Source organism: Plecotus auritus, assembly GCF_963455305.1.
Source record: "Plecotus auritus genome assembly, chromosome: 2".
Lineage (NCBI taxonomy): Eukaryota > Metazoa > Chordata > Mammalia > Chiroptera > Vespertilionidae > Plecotus > Plecotus auritus.
The window spans coordinates 26673702-26694936 of record NC_137771.1 but is presented as its reverse complement, the minus strand read 5'-3'; the positions used below and the strand labels follow the sequence as shown (position 1 = coordinate 26694936).

The following is a 21235-nucleotide window of genomic DNA, read 5'->3' as shown; positions in this document are numbered from 1 at the left end:
CGCCAGGGGCTGCGGCGCAGAGAAGGGCCCTGGGAAAGGGCGGCGGCGGCGCCCGCGGGGCGGGGCTGGGGCGGGGCCGGGGCGGGGCCGACTTCCCGGCCCGGAGCCGGGAGCACCCGGCGGAGACCTGGCAGCCTGCACTCACCATGAAGCGGCCCCGGCAGCCCAGCGGCTCCGACGGCGAGTCCGACGGACCCATCGACGTGGGCCGCGAGGGAGAGCTTAGGTAAGGGCCGGGATGGGGGCTGAACGCGCCTATGGGCTCCGCGAACGCGGAGACTGGTCCTCGATGCGGCCGCGGTCTCCGGAGACCGCAGGTGTGTGCGGGGGCGGAGGGTGGGGTGCAGTGTGCCCTCACGTGCACAGGGCCTGGGGTCCTGTGTGCCCTCGGCCATTAAGGGTTTGGGATGTTCGGATGAAGACAGTGCTCAGCTCGCGGGTCTGACGTCCGTCCAATGAGTGATCTCTTTCTGTCGAAGGGCCCAGGTGAGGCAGTTGGAGAGGAGGCTCTTAGGAAAAAACCTCATAGACTGTTGGCACAACCCCTGTCAGAATCCACTATGCAGAATAGCCATCCTGCCCCAATTTTACCCTAATTTGGGTGCACTTTTCATATAGTACGTCGCAGCCGTGGGCAAACTACTGCCCGCGGGCCGGATCCGGCCCGTTCGGGTGTTCTATCCGGCCTGCGGAGCCCAAAGAGCGGAGGGTTCTCTTGCTCTCCCCTCCGCTCCTTTACTTTGAATTTATGAATTTATATTAATTCACACAAACACTCCATCCATGCTTTTGTTCCGGCCCTCCGGTCCAGTTTAAGAACCCATTGTGGCCCTCGAGTCAAAAAGTTTGCCCACCCCTGGTAGGGGAAGGACATCTGTCCTTTGAGCAAATTGGACTTTGAATACAGTTTTGATTGAAGAAAACCATAGCTGGCTTGCCCATGGTCAGGGCACGGGCCTAGGCTCCAATCCCAGTGCCCTTCTTATTGCACCACCTCCTGCCAAGGTCTGTCTGCTCTTGGTAAATATTCGGACCTGCTTCAAACCTGTAGAACAAACTGCACATGTATATAGTGGGATAGTCGGATTGCTCTGCTACTTCGCAGTTCTGTGAACAACCCAAGCTTCAGTTTCCTCACCTGTAAAGTGGATATAGCCCGGCTGGAGTGGTGCAGTGGTTGAGGGTCATCCTGTGCACTAAAAGGTTGCTGGTTCCATTCCCCATCAGGGAAAATACCTGGGTTACAAGTTTGACACCCCCCCCCCCAGTAGGGGCATGTAGGGAAGGCAACTGATCAATATTTTCTCTTCTCTTCTCTTCTCTTCTCTTCTCTTCTCTTCTCTTCTCTTCTCTTCTCTTCTCTTCTCTTTCTCTCTCTCTCCCCTCCCCCACCCTCCCTCTAAGTGTGTCCTCAGATGAGGATTAAAAATAAAATGGGTATAAATAATAGACCCATTTTCATGGGAATATTGGGAAAATCAAATGAGATAGTATAAGCCAAGAGCTTAGCACACAACCTAGCTCCAAGCAAATGCTTAATTAGTGTCAGAAACTCAATACATGGTACCCAAAACCTGAAAGAGCAACGGGGGCTGACTGGGCATCTGCAGGCCTGGGTCCCAGCCCCAAATCTGCCACTAACTCACATGTGACCTTGGGCCATTGCTTTCCCTCCGTGCGCCTGATGCCTCAGCAGTGAAATAGGACAGAAAGGGCTCTCTTATCTCTCTGGGCTCACCCAGGTCTGTCTCTCTAGAATAGAATTGGAAGGGGAGGGGGTGTTCATTTTATTCTTAGGGATGTTTTTGAGGGCATTTCATAGACTCAATGATCTCCAGTTTGTAAGACTAGGGGATCCTGCCTCAATCACAAATCCTAGTAAAATGTCACCAGCTTAAAAAAAATGCCACCAGCTTTCAATTATTTATAGCTTATAATTGGAGGTAAGGCAATAGATACTGCCCTTGCATTCTGTACATTGGGTTTCGGGATATATAACATAATTTTCCATGCAACTTAACAGCCTTTTTAAGTTGTTTAGAAAAAATAAAAAATAAATAAAAAACCCGCTTTTAATATATATATACATATTATATTTTATTGGTTTCAGAGAGAGAGATAAAAACATCAATGATAAGAAAGAATCATTGATTGGCTGCCTCCTGCACACCCCCTACTGGAGATCGAGCCAGAAACCTGGGCATGTGCCCTAACCGGGAACTGAACTGTGACCATCAATGCTCAACCATTGGGCAATACCAGCCAGGCCAAACCCACTCTTTAGATAAGTAATTCTCTGAGTCTGTGCCTGCTAGGTGCAGGGGAAGAGCCTAGCACCACATGGTGGTAATGGAGGTGGCGGGCGGGGCGGGGGGGGGGGGGGGGAGAGCGCTCAAATTCAGTGTCATTGGGTCTTCATGAATCAGAGGCACGAAATAGATACCAGAGAGCTAGGCTGATCAGAGCTGGCTTCTGTCTTTTAAGAAGTTGGAGCTTGGCCAGTGACCTTCCAGGTCACACAAAGACCATGGACAGCATGGAAGATGGACAGAGAGACAGACCGTGAGCTGTGAAGGCACCCACACAGGTGGAGGTCCCTTATAACCAAAGGCAGCAGGGAGGGCTTCTTGAAGGTGGTGGCATTGGGCTGCCTATAGAATCAGTGGGCAGTCTTTTCCTCCGCAGCATGTTGTCCTTTCAGCTAGAGCCCATCTTGAGAGACTGTCTCAATTCTTAGAGGAGCAGACCCCATCAGAGGAGAGAAAGCAGTTGGACATCTGGCAGAGCTGACTTATAGACCCCTCTTTGTAGCACTCACCAAAGGGCCCTCCCCCCGGCAGACATCAATGCTTCAATTCAGGGATCACTGAACGATGCCTGCTGTGGCCCAGACCCTAGGCTGGGCGTGGGGGGCCCAGATGTATCCTGCCCAGCCGCTGCCCTCAGGGAACTCTCAGAGAAGAAGAGCTTCATGTACAAAGACAGCCAGATAAACAGAGGCAAGGGCTAGGGAACGGGGGCAGCCAGCCTCCCTGGGGGTCAGAGGCAGGGCGCAACCCCCCACACTCAGAGATGTGAGAGTAAAGAGCAGAGTGTGTTCCCTGTCACTGTGGGCATCTGCCTGGTGGTGGTATCCTGCCTCACCCGTGGGAATCACCCACAGAGCTCCTCTCTGAACCCAGCCCCCTGACGCATGCTGGGACCGCACATGGCCTTTCCCTTCCCCTTCTGCAAACATTTAATGAGCACCTGCCCCATGTCAGGCACTGGGTCAGGGTCTGTGGGTTGTTCCTTCATGTTTTAAGGCACATGGCAGACTTTGAAGTCAGATGGACCTGCGTTTGACTCCCACCACCATTCACTTGGGCATCTCTGAACCTCCGTTTTCTCCCTTACAAAATGGGGATGCTAATACCTACCTCACAGGGTGAGGCTTTGATAAAGCAATGAACCCAAAGCATGTCTCCCTGCTTTGGCGCAAGATAACTTCCAGTTAATGGCGCTCCCTAAGGGGTTGGAGGGTACAAGTTCATGAGGCCGTAGTCTAATGAAGAGACGGGAAGTCTGAAGACAGGACTTACGGGCCATGATTCTTAACTCTCTGTGTCTCTGTCACGCCATCTATCCAATGATCGTTTGTCCTAAATATGAAATGAAATGGCCTCAGTAATACTTAACTCCCAGGGCTGTTGTGCAATAAATAAGACAAGTAATTGTGGACATGCTGTCTAGAACAAAAAGTACTGGCTATGAATTTTGCAAGTTGTGACAATGAATATATGGGGTGCACTGGTAAGAGCACTGGATTAAAAGCCAGGAAACTTGAAATTTCTTCTAATTTGCTGTGTGGCTTGGAGCAGATTCCTTCCCCTCTCTGAGTTTCCTCATTTTACCAGTGGGCTCAGTGCTGTCTGAAATCCCTTCATTGCGGGCATTGTCATTCTGCCTTTGGCTGATGCAAAGTGAGTGGGATTATCTACAAGGGCTCCACAGGGGAGTTCCCAAGGGAAACTGAGGGCGAGCACTGAGGGTGGCCAGGACTGGCAGCCAGACCACCTAGAAAACTGTCCCCACCCCAGGATTCTGGCTCGGAACCACTCAAGGGCCATGGAGCAGATCTTGGTGGTCAACATGTCTTCTCCGGGTCTGTGAAAATCTGCCTTATTTTCAGACTCTCAGCCAAGAAGCTCTCAAACCTCCTCCCTGTCAGTGTCAGGGCCAGATCACAGCCTGGAAATGAGCACACACTGAGCTCTTGGGAACTTTAAGGATAAGGGGACTGGAGGGCTATTCAGACATACAGGAAATGGGAATTAAGAGGGAAAACAATGCTGAATTTGGAGCCAGAAGACATGGCTTCCCATGCTGGCTTTGCTCCTTAGCAGCTGCATAGGCTGGGCAAACTGCCTCAGCTGCTGAGCCTCAGCATGCTCCTCTGTAAAATGGGGCTTTTGTTAGGCTCACAGGAGGAATATGTACTTAGTGATGCCAGGGAAACCGTGAGGTGAGGTTTGCCTGTACGCTGTGGGAGTGGGATAATACTGCAGAGAACAAGGGACCAGGGGCCTGGAAAAAGGGATGGCAGAGCCACCTGCCCTGAAAGGAGTGCGTCAGCCTCCAACAGATGGTCCCTCAGGAGGGATCAGGCTCAGAGGCAATGACGTGAGTAAAGCTAACCCAATACCCCTAGTGATGCCTTATCCAGCCTGGGGGGACAAAGGCTGTGTTTCTTAGATCCCTGGCTCTTGGGGCTTGTCCCCAGTGAAGCTCTGTAAATAAGCTGCCCTACAGATCTCTCTCAGGGTCTGGCCATCTGTTCTCTGGACCTGGCTTGCTGGGCCATCCCTCCCAGGAGCTTTCACTGGTCTCTTACCAGACCTTCTTGTCCAGATGTTCGGATGGAGATATCCTTTTCCAGATGTGGCTGCACAAAGCCAGAGCGTAGCAGCAGGATCTGACAAATGTTGGTCTGGTCTCTCCTGCAACCTTCTCTCTTTGAGCAGATGGTGAAAATTACCCAACCTCTGACATCAAAGGAGCAATCACGGGGACTGGGACCTTCCTGGTGAGCCTCAGATGCCCCCATTCCACAAAGGCCTACGGCAGTGATGTTAAAGATGAGGACAGGAGGGAGCTCAGCCATGAGCTCTGCCATGTTCCAAGCACTTGCTGAGGATGGAGCTACAATAGTGAATGAGGCAGACATGGGTCATGACCTCATGGAGCTTTCAGACTTGTTAGAGGGACAGACATTAACCAAACAATCATGTAAAACAACAAAGGGTCCTAACTGCTGTGAATGCAGGAGAGCGGGGACTGTAGAGTAGGGGATACGTACCTAGTAGGAGGGGGACCTCAGAAAAGGCTTCCCCATGCCCTGGCCGGTAGCTCAGTGGTTAGAGCATCAGCCCTCGAACCGAAGGGTCTCGGGTTCAATTCCCAGTCAAGTGCATGTGCCTCGGTTGCAGGTTTAATCCCTGGCCTGGTCAGGGTGAGAGTGGGAGGCAACCAATCCGTGTTTCTCTCATATGATGTTTGTCTCTTCTCTTCTCTCTCTCTCTCTTCTCTTCTCTCTCTCTCTTCCTTCTCTTTCTCCCCCCACATCCTCCCCCCTCCAATTTTCTCTTAAAATCAATGGAAAAAATAACCTCACTTGGGTGAGGATTTAAAAAAAAAAAAAAAAGAAAGAAAGAAAGAAAGAGAAAGAAAAGGTTTCCCCAGGAAGGTGACCTGAGGGTAGTATATATTATCAGGCAACAGGGCTGGAGCTTGGGGGCAAGGAGACGTGTGGGCAGAGAATGCCAGGCTAGGGGCACAGGAAGGAGTTAGTACATTCACAGAGAGCTGGAACACAGAGAGCATAAGAGGTGCGCCTAGGAGGTAGGAGGTGGCGGGGGCCCGCTGGGGCGCCTGAAAGATGGTGGTCTGGACCCTAAAAGCTTTGGGGAAACCCCTGAGGAGTTTTAAGAGAGTGACAAGATCAGATTTGCATTGAAATGCTCACCCTGCCTGCGTGTAGAGGGTAGCAGGTGGGGTGCAAAGGGACCCTAGTCTCTTGCAGTTGTTAGATGAAAGATGATAGGGGCTTGGTCCTGAGAGCTGCAGTGGAGATGAGGAGGGCAGATGTGAGATGTATTTTAGGTTTTGAGGAGGTAGGATAAGGACCGAGGGGGGATCAAAGACGGTGGCCAGGTGTCCCCCTTGCAGAACCAGCAGACAAGGTGGCTTCGCTGAGGTGGGAACCCAGGGAGAAGGGGACCCGTGTGAGGTGGAGGCAAGCTCATGGTTCCTGTTCAGATGGGTGGCATTTTGCATTTGAAATGGCAGGAGTCACCTTGGCTAAGGTTATTTGTTGACCTGGTGTCTCTCCATGAAAGTTGAGGGTCTGGAGGGTGGGGCCTGGACAGCACCTATGGGTGTTGGCCAGATGAATGGCCTCAGTGCAGCCTGGCAAATGCCCTCGATACCAAGAGGCCTCTGAAGCAGGAAACCGTTAGGAGGGCGAGCAGTTGGGCTGGGGAGGATTTCGGCCGGTGGGGCAGGAAAGGCCGAGGGCTAGGCCTCTTCCCTGTGATGGAAACTCCTGGGATGAGAGCAAACATCCCTCCTTTGGCTGGGCCTTCGGAGGGAGGTGGGGGGTGGGGTGGGGGCGAAGTGATGCCGGTCGGGGGCCTTCTGGGAGAGTCCGAGAGTGGCCTGTGACCCAGATGCCGCTCCCCCTCGCCCCCAGCCGCGCTGCGTGGGAGGTGGCGGCAGCTGCAGCCTGGGCGGAGGGCGGGCAGCCGGCGCGCCCGGCCCGTGGGAAGCGGCGGCATCTGCTCTTTCCACGCTCGTTCTCAGCGGCTCCCTCTGAAACCCAACCCGCTGGCCGCCGCTGGCCCTTGCCCTCGCCCGCCCCGCCCGGGGATCGGGTTGCAGAAGCCGGAGTGGCTGGCCGTGGTTCCGATGCCCGCCCTCCAGCAGCGGGAGAGAGGAGCTTGGGGCCGGGGCGGAGGCTAGAACCGAGCACACACCTCCCTTCCGCCACCACCGCCCCCCACCAGACATACCCCCCCTCCCCCGCGAACCTCCCCTCCCGCCGCCCTGGGGCAGTTAACCCAGTGCAGGGAGGACTTGACCCAGGGAGGAATGGGCCCGGGGGAGAACGGAGAGAATGCGTCCCCTCCCACGCCTGCCCTGTGCTTCCTTCCAGCTTGGGAGACCACAGACGCCCAGCAGGGGGCTGTGCTCGCCCACGAGGTCACCCCAGGCCAGGGAGATGGTCCTCCAGCTCTGAAAAATTTGCCTTTCTCTTCCTCTGCAGCCAGATGGCCAGGCCGCTGTCCACCCCCAGCCCTTCGCAGATGCAAGCCCGGAAGAAACGCAGAGGGGTGAGTGTCTTGGCAGAGTTGCCCAACAGAGGTTTACACTGGGTCCCCAGGGGCCTAGCCTCCAGAAACCTGGTCAGAAACATCACCTCAAGCTAGACGGCCTGGGTTCAAATCCTGGCTCTGCAAGTAGCTAGCGGGGTGACCTTGGGCAAGACACTTAACCTCTCTGTGCCTCATTTCATCAACTGTGTAACTGACATAATAATAGTACCTACCCCAAAGTACTGTTTTGTTTTGTGTTTTTTTTTTTTGTTAATCCTCACCCGAGGATGTTTTTCCATTGAATTTTTTAGAGAGAATGAAAGGGAGGGGGAAGAGACTGAGAGAGAGAAACATGGATGTGAGAGAGAGACATCAATTGTTTGCCTCCCTCACATGCCCTGACCAGGGCCTGGAATGGAGCCTGCAACCAAGATATATGCCCTTGACCGGAATCAAACCCAGACCCTTCAGTCCAAGGGCCAATGCTTTATCCACTGAGCCAAACTGGCTAGGGCTCAAAGTGTTGTTTTGAAGATTAAGGGAATTAAGGTAACACACTCAGAGCAATACATGACACACAATTAGCCAATATTATTTATCCCAGCCTTACTCTTCTCTCTGAACCCAGAACTTTCATTGTTTTTCTGTGTGCGGAGGGGGGAGTGAGGGGGACAAAAGAAGGCGATGCCCCTGCTTGCTGTTGGCCATCTTATCCCAGCCCTACTTTCCCCCCAAGATGCAGCTGTGCGTCTGCACTGGGCACCAGCCCTGCACTCACTAACCAGACAACTTTACACAGACCACTTCCATCCAGCCCTCATTTGCTTTTGTGGTTGTTGTTAATCCTCATCTGAGGATATTTTTCTATTGATTTCCAAAAGGAGTGGAAGGGAGGGGAAGAGACAGAGAGAGGAACATATATGTGAGAGAGACATATGGATTGGTTGTCTCCCGCACATGCCCTGACCAGGGCCAGGGATCGAGCCTGCAGCCCAGGTATGTGCCCTTAACCAGAATTGAACTGGGACCCTTCAGTCCTCAGGCTGACACTCTTTCTACTGAGCCAAACCAGCTAGGGCCAGCCCTCATTTTCTTTATTTGTAACATGGGGGTCATAATTTCTGCCCTGCTATCAGTACTCTGCTACCACTATTGTGAGAAGAGACTGAGATAGTGTGAATGAAAACCGTCACAGCTGGAGAAAAAGGCAATGCCTAAGATTCCTCAGACCTCCTGGCCCAGCAGGGGTCTCCAGGGCCCGCTCCAGCGGGCTGGTATCCCTGATCTGATTGGCTGGTGCTGTACCAGTGGTTAACCGTTTAGCATATCCCCCTTCAGGTGAAGACAAGAGAGCTGAGTTCTCCCAACTTTGCATTCCTTGCTGTGACCTTAAACAAGTCACTGCCCCTCTCTGAGCCTCAGTTTCCCCCTCCATAAAGTAAGGATAGATTTATCTCCCTCACGAAAGTATTGTGAAGGAAAATATGAGTGAAGGTCCATCGAAGCATGTTGAACTGACTGTGAAGTGCCTGCGTGCCTTGTCGTTGTCTTTTAGATCATAGAGAAGCGGCGTCGAGACCGCATCAACAGCAGCCTTTCTGAACTGCGGCGCTTGGTCCCCACCGCCTTCGAGAAGCAGGTATGTGACCCTGCTGATGGTGCTGTAGGAGATCTGTGTGAGCGGCAGAGAAGGGTCCTGTATCATGGCATCTCTTATTGTTAACAGCTGCCTGCAGTTCTGTGATGTCATTTGCTGATATCTGTCACTGGCCAGGGATAAGGGGAAGGAAATATATACTTGCAGAGGTATCTCAGGTGTTATGGCTTTATATCCAACATCCCATTGAATTGAATCCTCAAAATGACCCTGAAGAGTAGGGATTATTATGCCCATTGCACAGGTAAGGAAACTGAAGCACAGAGAGGTGAAGTAACCTACACCGGGTCACACAGCTCGTACATAGCAGAGCAGACTGGAACATAGAACTCTGTGACTCTAAAGCGCCCTAACCCTCTACACTGCTGACGTTTCCAAAGCTATCTGAAAGTGAAACAGGCTGCTCAGGGAGGGAGCACTCTGACAGAGACCATGTCGGGGTGAAAGGATGGCAGTGGGGCGTCAGACGAGCTGCATTAATCAGACAGCCTCGAAGACTGTGCTCCAGAGGCCGTCATGGGTCACGTGTTTTCTCTTCTGCTGGTGAGAACAAGTCAGTCCTCCCACTGGTGTTCACTGAAATCTTCACGAGCCCAGTTATGAACGAGACCTGCTACCTGCCCTCAGGCACTCCCATGCAGAGTCTGACCCTCAGGTTTCACCTGGGAGACCAGGTGATGCTGGAGGCTTATCAGACATTTCCCAAGAGAGAATAGAGGAGGAGTACTCTTGGGGGTAAGATGATAAGCTAGCCCTTGGGTGCGGTGAGTAGGAACGTGGGTCCCCAGAGAGCGGGCCTAGGAGGTGGGGGGTCGGGGGTTCCGGAGCGCATTCTGGTGCTGGTGTATGGAGGCAGGCAAATAGACAAGATCCTCTGCGGAGAGTGTGCAGAGTGAGAACAGTGAGCCAACCCCCACTGGGGACACCACGGTTTTAAGGGATAGGCAGAGCAAGAGGCCCAGTGAAAGGAGAAACAAGGAGAAGTGGTGCCATGGAAGTCAAGGGAGCAGAGGTTTCAGAAAGCATGGCCAGCGGTGCAGTGGGCAAGTGCGCTAAGAGGAGACCTAAAGAGAATCGATGAGATTCGAAGACCAGGGCCGAAGCAGAGGCCCAGTCGCAGGCAGTGATGGAGTGGGAGGAAGGTGGGAACACCAACACAGTGGGAGCTAATGACTCTGTGCAGGGGAGCTGAGCGCTAGATGTTTTTAAAAATTGATTCTTAGAGAGAGGAAGGGAAAGAGGAAGGGAAACACTCCTCTGTCTCTGTACACACAGGGCTCCTCCAAGCTGGAGAAAGCCGAGGTCCTGCAGATGACGGTAGATCACTTGAAAATGCTCCACGCGACTGGTGGGACAGGTACTGATGCTCTGCCCTTCTGGGAGTCATTTACACAGCCAGTATTCCGGGGTTGGGCCTGGGGATACACTAATGAGCCAAATAGATGTGGCCCCTGCCCTCATGGAGCTCACGGTCCATGGAGAAGCTGAAGCAGATCCAGGTAGAACATTTGCAAAGCTTGTCTCTCTTCTTTTTTTGACACCTCCCTCTCCACTCTCAGTGTCTCCATTTGTCCCAACGCTTTCCTCATCTCTACTCCTTCTCCAACAGACTGTTCCTACTGGCCCACCCCCCAGGGCCTCGTTAAGCATTAGCCTGAACGAGCTCCTTCTCCCTGGGGTCCCAGTGGGAGCAACCGGCCACTGATGGTTCACCCGTGTGCCTCCCACTGGTCTGGCTTTCTGGGCTGTTCTGTCCTTGGCAGTGCTTGGTCATATGTCATGCTCACCGCTGAAGATCAGTCTCAGGATTGTAGCAGAATACAAATGTAACTCCTTCTGTTATTTTGAACTAGTCTATTACAACATAGTCATGGAACTGTAGTTTTAAAAAGACTTCTGGACAAACAGAAATTTTGTTTACCTGGAGCCTCTCTGTGTATTTTGTGACTTCACACTTGGGAAGCCTTGAAAGCTCCACAGACCTGGCCACAAAGGCCTAAGTCCTAAAACCTCAGCTTACTCCCCGTGGAGGGAACAGTTGCATGTTAAGTGGCCCAACCAGCCCTCTCCGTGTGTGGCAGTGTCATCTGGGGGCAGGCAGAGTCGTGGGCCACACCCCAGAGATTCTGAGGCAGTAGGTCTGGACTGGACTTTAGGAATTTGCAAGATTAGGAAGCATGCCCAATGACCCTAATGCAGGTGGTCACTCGGAGAACTTCTGCCAAAGGAATGCACGGCCAACAGTGGAAACTTGTGTCACTCATCAGCCAGTGGGGAGAGAGTTCAAACTGCATTTGTGGTTATCCAACTGGAGAAAAATAGTGACTAATCCCGGGGCAGCATTTTATCGTTTCAAATGCTTTCACTAATGTTATCTCACTTGGTTCTCACAAAAACCTCATGGGTGGGGCTGCTGTCACCCCCATCTTCTGGCTAAGGCCTAATGGGAAGACAGAGAATTGTGGTTGGGAGCGCTGGCTTTGGATTTGAATCCTGGCTCTACTGTTACTAGCTCTATGTCCTTGGACAAATGACTTAACTTCTCTATTCCTCAGTTTCCTCATCTCTAAAATGAGAATAATAAAAGGGTTTTTATGCCCTTCTTCTCTCTTTCTCTCCCCCTCTCTCCCTCTATTTAAAATCAATTGTTTAAAAAAGGGTTTTTATGAAAATTAACTTAAATAATGCAAATTAAGTGCTAATAAGAACTCAACAAAGGCTAGGAAAAAGAACAGTGAAGCACGGCCAGTGAGGCTCAGTGATTGAGAGTCAACCCATGCACCAGGAGGTCACAGGTTCGATTCCTGGTCTGGGCACATGCCCGAGTTTCAGGCTCAATCCCCAGTAGGAGTGTGCAGGAGGCAGCTGATCCATATTTCTCTCTCATCAGTGTCTTTATATCTCTCTCTTTCCTTTCCCCTCTCTAAAAATCAATTTTAAAAAACATATTAAAAATGAACAGTGAACACAGAAGGTGAAGGGATTACTCACGGTCAGCACAGCTACGTGTACAGCAGAACCAGTACACTCACTTCCGGGGAGACCTGACTGCAAACACCGGCTTCTGCCCAGCTGTCCCTCTGTGGGGGCCTCAGCTGTGAACCAGGGACCAGATGTTTGCTGCTATAGTCACGAGGCCATTGCTCACTGGGGCTGTTCTGTGTCTGCCCAGAAGGTGGTCTGGAGAGAAGGGCAGGTATGAAGAGGCAGTGGGCAGTCCATCTGATCATTCCTCAGTGAAATCAGCCAAAGAGAGGGTCCCCAGCCCTGAGGGCAGCAGCTGAGGGCCAAGTGGAGTCACTTTCCAGATGGCCCTTTGGGCTGGTTGACAAGCAGTGCTATAAATGGTGGCTAGCGTTTACGTTACTGAGCATTTCTGCGCACCATTTCTTTTTTATTACTTATTATTTTTATTTATTTCAGAGAGGAAGGGAGAGGGAGAGACAGACAGGAACATCAATGATGAGAGAGAATCATTGATCGGCTGCCTCCTGCCTGCCTCACAGTGGGGATCAAGCCCGCAACCAGGGCATGTGCCCTGACCAGAATCAAACCCTGACCTCCTGGTTCATAGGTCGATGCTCAACCACTTAGCCACGCTGGCCGGGCTGTGCACCATTTCATTTTACCCACACAAGTCAATGCATCAGGCACCGTTACATGCCCATTTTACAGCTAAGGACATTGAGGCATAGAGAGATTAAGAGACTTGGCCATGGTCAGGCAGCTTGTGAAGTGGCCTCCAAAGGCCTCAGGCTTCCTGCCACACTATACTTACTGCCTTCTCCAAGGAGCCTCCCAGCACCTGCCCACATCAGCAGGCAGGGCTGGCCTACGCCTTCACGCCCACAGCCTTTTCACCCCTGGCAAGTCTCTGCTTTCTTGGTCGCAGTTTCTTCTTTGTATTATTAGTCATAAATTGTGCTGAAAACAATACTTACATGTTATAATGCTTCATAGTTTAGCGATCTCATTTGATGCTCACAACCCAGCCCCTCTACTCCAGTAGGGATGTTTCCCACTTTACAGGTAGAGAGATAGGGGCTCAGAGAGGTGAGGGGCCCAGGGTCACACAGGCAGTGCGTGGGGAAGGCAGGTCCAGAACTCAGGCCGTCTGACCCCAGGCTCCTTGTTGTGTTCCCACTGGGCATGCCCTCATCACACCTCACTTTGCAGGATTCTTTGATGCCCGAAACCTGGCAGTTGACTTCCGGAGCATCGGTTTCCGGGAGTGCCTCACCGAGGTCATCAGGTACCTGGGGGTCCTGGAAGGACCCAGCAGCCGTGCGGACCCTGTGCGGATTCGCCTTCTCTCCCACCTCAACAGCTACGCAGCCGAGATGGAGCCTTCCCCCACCCCTGCCAGCCCCCTGGCCTTCCCTGCCTGGCCCTGGTCCTTCTTCCATAGCTGTCCAGGGCTGTCAGCCCCGAACAGCCAGCTTGCCATCCTAGGAAGAGTGCCCGGCCCCGTCCTCCCCAGCGCCTCCTCTCTTACTTACCCCACCCCAGCTCTCCGCACCGCTCCCATGCGCAGAGCCGCTGGCACCCTCCTGCCAGCCCGGAAGAATTTGCTGCCCAGTCGAGGGGCATCTTCTGCCCGGAGGGTCCGCCCTCTGGAGAGGCCAGCTGTCCCCCTGCCCATGGCCCCCAGCGGCAGGGCTTCCAGGAGCAGCCACATGGCACCCCTCCTGCCGTCTTCTTCCCCCACGGCCCCTGGTGCTGGGAGGTCCCCTGTGTATGCCAGTGTTCCTGCCCCCAGGCCCTCTGCCCCCAGGCCCTCTTCCCCCGGGCCTGCTGGGCGGCCCACGCGGGCTGTGCTCTGCCACTCCTGGGCCTCTGAGATCACGGACGTAGGGGCTTTCTAAGCTGCCCTCCCCAGAGTGAGGAGAATTCTTTTCCAGGAGCTGAAAGTGGCTCTGCCTTTCCGGCCCTGCCTCCTGGACTGGCTCATGAGTGCCGGCGGCGTCTTCACTCATCAGAGGCCCCCTCCTCCTTTGGCCCTTATCCCCTCTTAACTGCTCCTCCCAGCTTTCCCACCGGCTCTCCTGCAGCTGTTCTCATCTCAGAGGCTTGCTCTCACTTCTGACCTGGACAGATGAGTTTCGGAAGACCTACTAGTAAGAGCCGCGTCCAGACCCCTCTCCTGCCCCAGGATACAGGGGCAGCAGGCATGAATCTCGGCTCTGGGAACAAAGCTGGCTGCTTCCCAAGGGAGATCAGACCCCAACCAGGAGCAGTGACTGACTGGCTGCAGCCTTCCCAGGCCCCAGGGGCTGGAACTCAGTGTCTGCCCTGCCCACCCTTCTTCTGCCCACCCAGCACAGCGAACCACAGGACAGAGCTGCTGTCCACCACGGCCAAGGCCTGGGGGTCGGGAGCGCGCAGGGCCTGCTGCTGCCCTCTTCCAGGCTGCAGACACCCTCCCTCCAGCTGACAAGCAGTTCCCTGCGCACAGCTGGGAGGCTTCCTGGCAGCAGTGTGGCTCCTCGACCCTGACCACCAGGCCCAGGACAGCGCGCTCAGACCGGAGCCAGGACTGAGCAGAGAACCCAGCTCTCTGCCCTGCGCTGTCACCATCCTCCAGGCGTGTCGTCCCTGCTGTGTGCACGGTGTGGACAGCCATGTTCCCACGTGATGGCGCCCAGAGAGCAATCCTCTTGGGATTCAGAACCAGACGTTCGTGCTGCCTGGTTTGCATCCGGCTCACGGAGCCCAGACTGCTGGGACAGCCAAGGCTGCAGGCTGGACAAAAATAACTGCGAGGAGGCCCAGAGGAAGGGCAGGCAGAGGCGGCCCGGCCCTGCAAGGTCACACAGTGGGTCGAGGGCCTGAGATCCTGTTCACCCGGGATTCCACACAGCTGGCTCTGCTCACAGGCCGTTTTCTTACCCAGCTCCAACCCAGGCCACGTGTCCTCTCAGAGGGAACAAATGGCCCAGTCACCATTCCCCGTGGGAGGGCAGAGGCTGGACAAGGTTGGGGTAGACCCAGGACTGACATTCAACGGGACCAGTGTTGCCAGACCTGTTGTTAAGATGCAGAAACACATCTGTGCTCCATGGCAACTCCCTGCTTCCCCTGAGTGGCTCTGGGTGTCCCCCACCACATGGCTTTGCCCCCAGGACCCCTGTGCTGGTTAATGCCCAGCAGACCCAAGGTCATGGAGCCCTCCAGGGGCAACGTTGGTGCTTGCAGTGCACTGGTTATTAAACACGTCAAATGTCACCGCCGGGAGGATTCTCGCACACCACCCTTTGATGGAACTGCCCTCCCTAGAGGCTAAATGAAGGAGACTCTCTGGGCTCAAAAGTAGACTTTGCAAAAACCCGAGGGAAAAGGGGCCTTTTCAGGGAAGTGGGTCGGAGGGCAGAGATCATTTAAATGACCCAGAAAGCTCTTTTGAAGAGACAGATTCCTCAAGGAGGCCTAAAGCGCTCAAGTAATTCTTTCATCAGATTGCTGTCCAGCACCATCCGAGATGTGCGGCCTTGAGCACAGGGGTCCTTTGGAGGAGGGGTCACTGCCTGGAGTGCCGGGGACCACAGAGGGCAGGGCCTTCAGCAGGCTCCCTGGGATTGGGACAGAGGAAGGGGGAGGTGGCAGAGGGTAAGACCAGCTCCACTTTCTCACAAAAGGCAGGAAGAACTCCTCTTCTTCCTCCTCCCCTCCATCTTCCTCCCTCTCCACGTCCTCCCCCTCCTCCCTCTCTGTGGCTTCCCAGGTGGTGGCTCACTACTCCCAGGATACCAGGTCAGTCCTGTAGTTTGGTGACTTCCTAGCCCCAGCCTTTATTTACTCACAGTGGGGCAGTGGGAATCTCATTCCCATGTTTCCAGCACCCAACTCCAAAAGAATCTCTTGACACCATTGAAGGAGGTGGAAAGGGCCCAGAACTTTCAGCATCTTCGTTGATCTTGGGTTCATTCTCCCCAAGAGATTGGGGGGAGGTGACTGGATGTAATTGTTTCTGTGGTTGAGGATTTGTATCTTTTGTTCATACTCCCAAGCCTTTCTGGTGCCCCCGACTCCCACCCCACTGCTGGGGGTGTTGCAGACATCCAATAAAGTTTTTAAAAAAATTCTTCTGAAATTCTGGAAACTTCTGAGTGATCCTACTTCTTAACTATCTCTGGAGTCCATCCACAACTTTGTGAACCCACAGCACCCACCCACCCTCCCTGAGATGTCCACATCACCTGCTCCCAGATCCTGCCCCACATAGGTCCTCATCTCCTCTTCTTTGTCAATCACTTCTTAGCAGAGACCAGAGAGCTTTAAACATGCCAATTATATCATACTAGAGGCCCGGTGCACAAAATGTGTGCACTGGGGTGGGGGGGGTCCCCTCAGCCCGGATTGTGAGAGGTTGCAGGCCAGGCCAAGGGCCCCCACCGGTGCACGATTGGAGCTGGGGCGAGACGCAAGAGGTTGGCCAGCTGGGGAGGGACCACGGGAGGGCTCCAGGGTGTGTCTGGCCCATCTTGCTCAATCCTGATTGGCCGGACCCCACCAGCAAACTAACCTACCAGTCAGAGCGTCTGCCCCCTGGTGGTCAGTGCACATCATAGCAACTGGTCGACTGGTCAACTGTCTGTCCCTTGGTGGTCAGGTCAATGCACACCATAGCGAGCAGTTGAGCAGCCTTAACATATCATTAGCATATTACATTTTTGCTTGGTTGAATGGCCAACAGGACAGCTGAACACTTAGGATATTAGGTTTTTACTATATAGGATTGATTCTGGTTTAAAACCCTTACTCTATTATACTCTCATTCCAAAGATAAAATCCAAGCTTTTCCTCTTCTGGTCTCAACTTCACTTCCAGCCTCATTTCTTCCCAGTCTTGTTCCCTGTGCTTCTGCTACCCCGCCCACCTTCATTTCCTCAACATCCCAGCCACGCTTCCACCTCCCAGACTTTGCATATGCCGTTCCCTTGCCCAAGATGCTCTTCCCCCACCCTTTGCTTGGCTGCGCTCTGCATAGCTTCAGGCCTTGGCTTAAAAGTTGCCTCTAGAGAGGCCTTCCCTGACTATTATGCTAGAATAGTTAGCCTTCCTCACAGTCCCCTTTGCTTTCCCTTTATAAGGAACTTGCCATTGCACACCCCTTACGTGTGTACTTGTTGGCTGACTGTCTCCCCCACCAGCACGTAAGCTCCGTGAGGCCAGGACCACGCCTAGTGTGTGCTCTACCCTGCATCCAGCCCAAGCGCTCTGTTCCTGGCTCAGTCGATGTTCTATAAATGTTTGTTGAGTAAATGAACTGGGGAGGTGAGGAATCTTCCAGACTCAACCTGCTGGATGGTACAGGCCCCCTTGGAGGAGAACCCCCCACTGGTCAACTTTGGGAGGAGGCTGGAGAGTGAAGTGAGAGCCAGGGCCAGGGCACTGGCAGTTCTGGCCAATGGGGAGGAAGCTCTGGCCAAAGAAAAGAGTGTGTGTGCTGGCCCTGGGGAGCACAGGACAGCTGAGGGCAAGAGGTGTCCCTGCTCTCCACCACCCTTGGCCCGGCTCTCTCTGATGGATTAGAAACAAATGCAACAAACATTGGCAGAGGCCTGCTCCATTCCAGGCCAGGCATGGCCCAGCCCGAGGTGACAAGGACACTGTCACCCTGAGGGCATGTACCCTTTATCTAAGTGAGTTTGGTGAGAGAGAGGTCTGTTGAGAAGGCTGAGGGGGACACAGAGGGTGGTATCTGCCTTGCCTAAGGTGGTCATGGGGAAGGGGCAGGCAGGGAGGAAGGCTTCCTGGAGGAGGAGGAAGTGAGGTGTTCCCACAGCGGACGGAAGCAGGGAACCCCTGTGCAAAGGCCTGGAGACCTCGTCAAGGTGAGCTCTGGAAGCGGCTCTACGTGGAACACAGGCCTTCAGCAACAGGGTGAAAGGTACGCAGTCCAGGCGTTGAAGCTGTACTTCCTGGGTTCAGACTCCAGCTTGTCACTTACCAGGGTTATGAACTTGGGCAGCCCCCAAACCTCAGCTTTTTCATCCATAAAACATGAATGATACAGGAATGGCTACTGTGTACCAGACATAGTGCTAAATGCTTTTCTTGAAATGAAGGAACTGAGCCAAGGCGCTGTCTCCTAAGGTTAGGTCCTAACCGTTAGGATAACACAGGTCGAGCCCTCAGGCTATGCTAGGGTCATATGAAACGCTGTCAGTCCTGGCCATTCACGTCATTAATGGAGAGCGGCTGGATCCAAATGGTGAAAGGCCTGAGTGCTATGCAGAGTTTGGGCTTGGTGATGGAAGCCATGGAAGGTTGTGCCAGGTGAAGGCCAAGATCAGGCCTTGTTTAAGACACTCCTGCTTGGGGTGGTGTGGACGGCTGCCCGAGAGAAGTAGTATTCAGACAATTCCCCCTACTCATTGAAAACACCTAGATGCTTTTAAAAAATATTAGCGCCCAGTACTAGCCGGTTTGGCTCAGTGGATAGAGCATCCGCTCGTGGACGGAAGGGTCTTGGGCTCTATTCCATTCAAGGGCATGTACCTCGGTTGCAGGCTCAGTCCCCGCCCTGGTCAGGGCACATGGAGGAGGCAACCAATTGATGTGTCTCTCTCCCATCCATGTGTCTCTCTCTGTGTCTCTCCTCCTCCATTCCACTCTCTCTAAAAATCAATGAAAAATATCTACAGGTGAGAATTAACAAAAAAAAAATATATATATATATATATATATATATATATAGTCTAGGCCCCAGAGATGATTTAACTTGTGTGCGGTGGGGCTCCAGGTGCGAGTAAGACTCAGGATTTCTTTTCTAATCAAGGTCAATTTCCATTCAGTAGGTGAACAGGACTCCAACTTGTGAGGGTGAAAAGGGCTGACACTTTCTGAGAAGCAAAGCAGAAATTGATTTCCACCAGGGCATCTCTGTCCTCCATTCCCCTTTCATGCTCTATTTTTGGCTATCTTCATTATCTTACTAAGAAAAATACAAAAATTTCTTATTTTGTTTACTGTTTATCTCCTTCCCTAGAATGTAAACTGCAGGAAGCAGGTGTGTGTGTGTGTGTGTGTGTGTGTGTGTGTGTTTGTGTGTGTGTGTGGTCCATCCATCCCCTATATCTAAAACAATGGTATTAGATCACAGAGTGACTTAATAAATATTGGTTTAGTTAATAACAATAGCTCAAATTTATTAAGTACTTACTAAGTGCCAGAGGCTATTCCAAATACTTTTTATGTTCATCTTGTTTCATTTTTTCCATAGTTTTATGAGGAAATCTGAAATGTCTTCACAGACAGATGAGGAAACTGAGGTAGAGTTCTTGTAGTGCTAGCTAGTATGTGGTAGAGTCATAATCTTAATCCACATGGTCTGACTCCAGAGACTGAATTCTTAGCCACTCTGCTATATTGATCTAGAGTAAGTGAATGAATTAAAAACGAGTGAAAGATGAGTATTTATTGTACTTATACCAGACACAATGAATTTTGGAGTCAGACAGATTCCAGATTTTCTATGTATTGTAATATATTATTTGGACAAGTTTTTGTTGTTGTTAATCCTCACCTGAGGATATTTTTTTTCTCCATTGATTTTTAGAGATAGTGGAAGGGAGCAAGGCTGGCGAGAGAAGAGAGAGAGAGAGAGAGAGAGAGAGAGAGAGAGAGAGAGAGAGAGAGAGAGAACAGAGAGACATCAATTGGTTGCCTCCCGTACATACACATCCAACAGGCCAGGGATGGAGCCTGCAACCGAAGTACATGCCCTTGACTGGAATCGAACCCGGGACCCTTCAGTCCTTGGACCGATGATCTGTCCATTGAGCCAAGTCTCAGGGTCCTTATGGGAAGAACATGGGAAACCTACCTTTTTTAAAATAAATATGTTCTTATTGATTTCAGAGAGGAAGTGGGAGAAAGAAAGATAGAAACATCAATGATGAGAGGGAATCATTGGTTAGCTACTTCTTGCACACCCCCCAGTGGGGATCAAGCCTACTACTCAGGCATGTGCCCTTGTCTGGAATTGAACCTGGGACCTTTCAGTCTGCAGGCCAAAGCTCTATCCACTGATCCAAACCAGCTAGATGGAAACCTACCTTTTATTTACCAGATGTTACCCTTTTATTATATTGCATCCATTCTTGATCCATTACTGCTCTCTAGTGGTCAGTTAAAATAACAACTTAGTAACTGCTATGCTAAATCCAAACTCCTAAAAGGTGTAGCCCCAAAGCCAGCAGTTTCTACAAATAAAATAGCCCAAGGTTCTTGGTTCCCTTGGTCTTCTGGATCCTCATAGTCTTCCTGGAGTACGCGAAGAGTAGTCTTCCTGCCCTGACCGGTTTGGCTCAGTGGATAGAGCGTCGGCCTGCGGACTGAAGGGTCCCGGGTTCGATCCTGGTCAAGGGCATGTACCTTGGTTGTGGGCATATCTCCAGTGGGAGGTGTGCAGGAGGCAGCTGATCAATATTTCTTTCTCATCGATGTTTCTAACTCTCTATCTCTCTCCCTTCCTCTCTGTAAAAAAGCAATAAAATATATATATATATTTTTTTAAAAGGGTAGTCTTCCTCAAAGGAAAACAGGAAGGACAAGCCCATGTGGGACCTTGCAGGGCAGAATGGCTTCACAGACATGATCCTCATGAAAAATAAGCTAGCCAAACTCCACACCCAAAAAAACACCAAAAAAAAAAAAAAATGGATAACAGATTCAATAGATTACATAGTTGAGTTTTCCAGACCTTCAAAGAACATGTTCTCCCTATGTGATGGTTAATTTTATGTGTCAACTTGACTGGGCCATGGGGTGCCCAAGTTATTTGCTCAGACATTATTCTGAGTATGTCTATGAGAGCAATTTTTGGATGACATTAACATTTGAATTGGTTGATTAAATAAGAAGATTACTCTCTATAATATGGATGGACCTCATCCAATCAGTCCAAGTCCTGAATGGAACTGAAAAACTGAGTAAGAGGGAACTTGGCCTGCCTGCCTGTTTGGGCTGAGACATAGGTCTTTTTTGGCCTTCTGACTCAAACTGAAATGTGTGATCTCTCTGGGTCTCAAGCCCACTGGTGTTTGGACTGAAGCCTACACAATCAGTTCTTCTGGTCTGAGGCCTTCAGACTCAGAGTGGAACTATATACATCAGCTCTTCAGCTTGCCAACTGCAGATCTTGGGACTTCTCAGCCTCCAAAATTTTTTGAGCCAATTTTTTTTGTAATAATTCTCTCCTCTCCTCTCTTCCTGCCCTGCC

General features: G+C 52.0%; 1 protein-coding gene across 1 annotated transcript; it reads left to right on the top strand.

Annotated features, from left to right (window-relative positions):
• The first annotated feature begins 102 nt into the window (after window positions 1–102).
• On the top strand, window positions 103–16097 carry HEYL (hes related family bHLH transcription factor with YRPW motif like). Its single transcript, XM_080654433.1, has 5 exons — window positions 103–226; window positions 7304–7370; window positions 8908–8991; window positions 10285–10366; window positions 13186–16097. Exons 1-5 carry the CDS (start codon window positions 147–149, stop codon window positions 13872–13874), a joined length of 1002 nt encoding a protein of 333 aa, XP_080510559.1. The 5' UTR covers window positions 103–146; the 3' UTR covers window positions 13875–16097.
• Window positions 16098–21235: the final 5138 nt, after the last annotated feature.

Bases quoted from the DNA above. Each gene is read 5' to 3' on its own strand.
- HEYL (XM_080654433.1), top strand. From the start codon at position 147: ATGAAGCGGCCCCGGCAGCCCAGCGGCTCCGACGGCGAGTCCGACGGA. The intron at 227-7,303 runs GTAAGGGCCGGG...CTTCCTCTGCAG, and splicing joins GGCCGCGAGGGAGAGCTTAG to CCAGATGGCCAGGCCGCTGT. The intron at 8,992-10,284 runs GTATGTGACCCT...CTGTACACACAG, and splicing joins CCACCGCCTTCGAGAAGCAG to GGCTCCTCCAAGCTGGAGAA.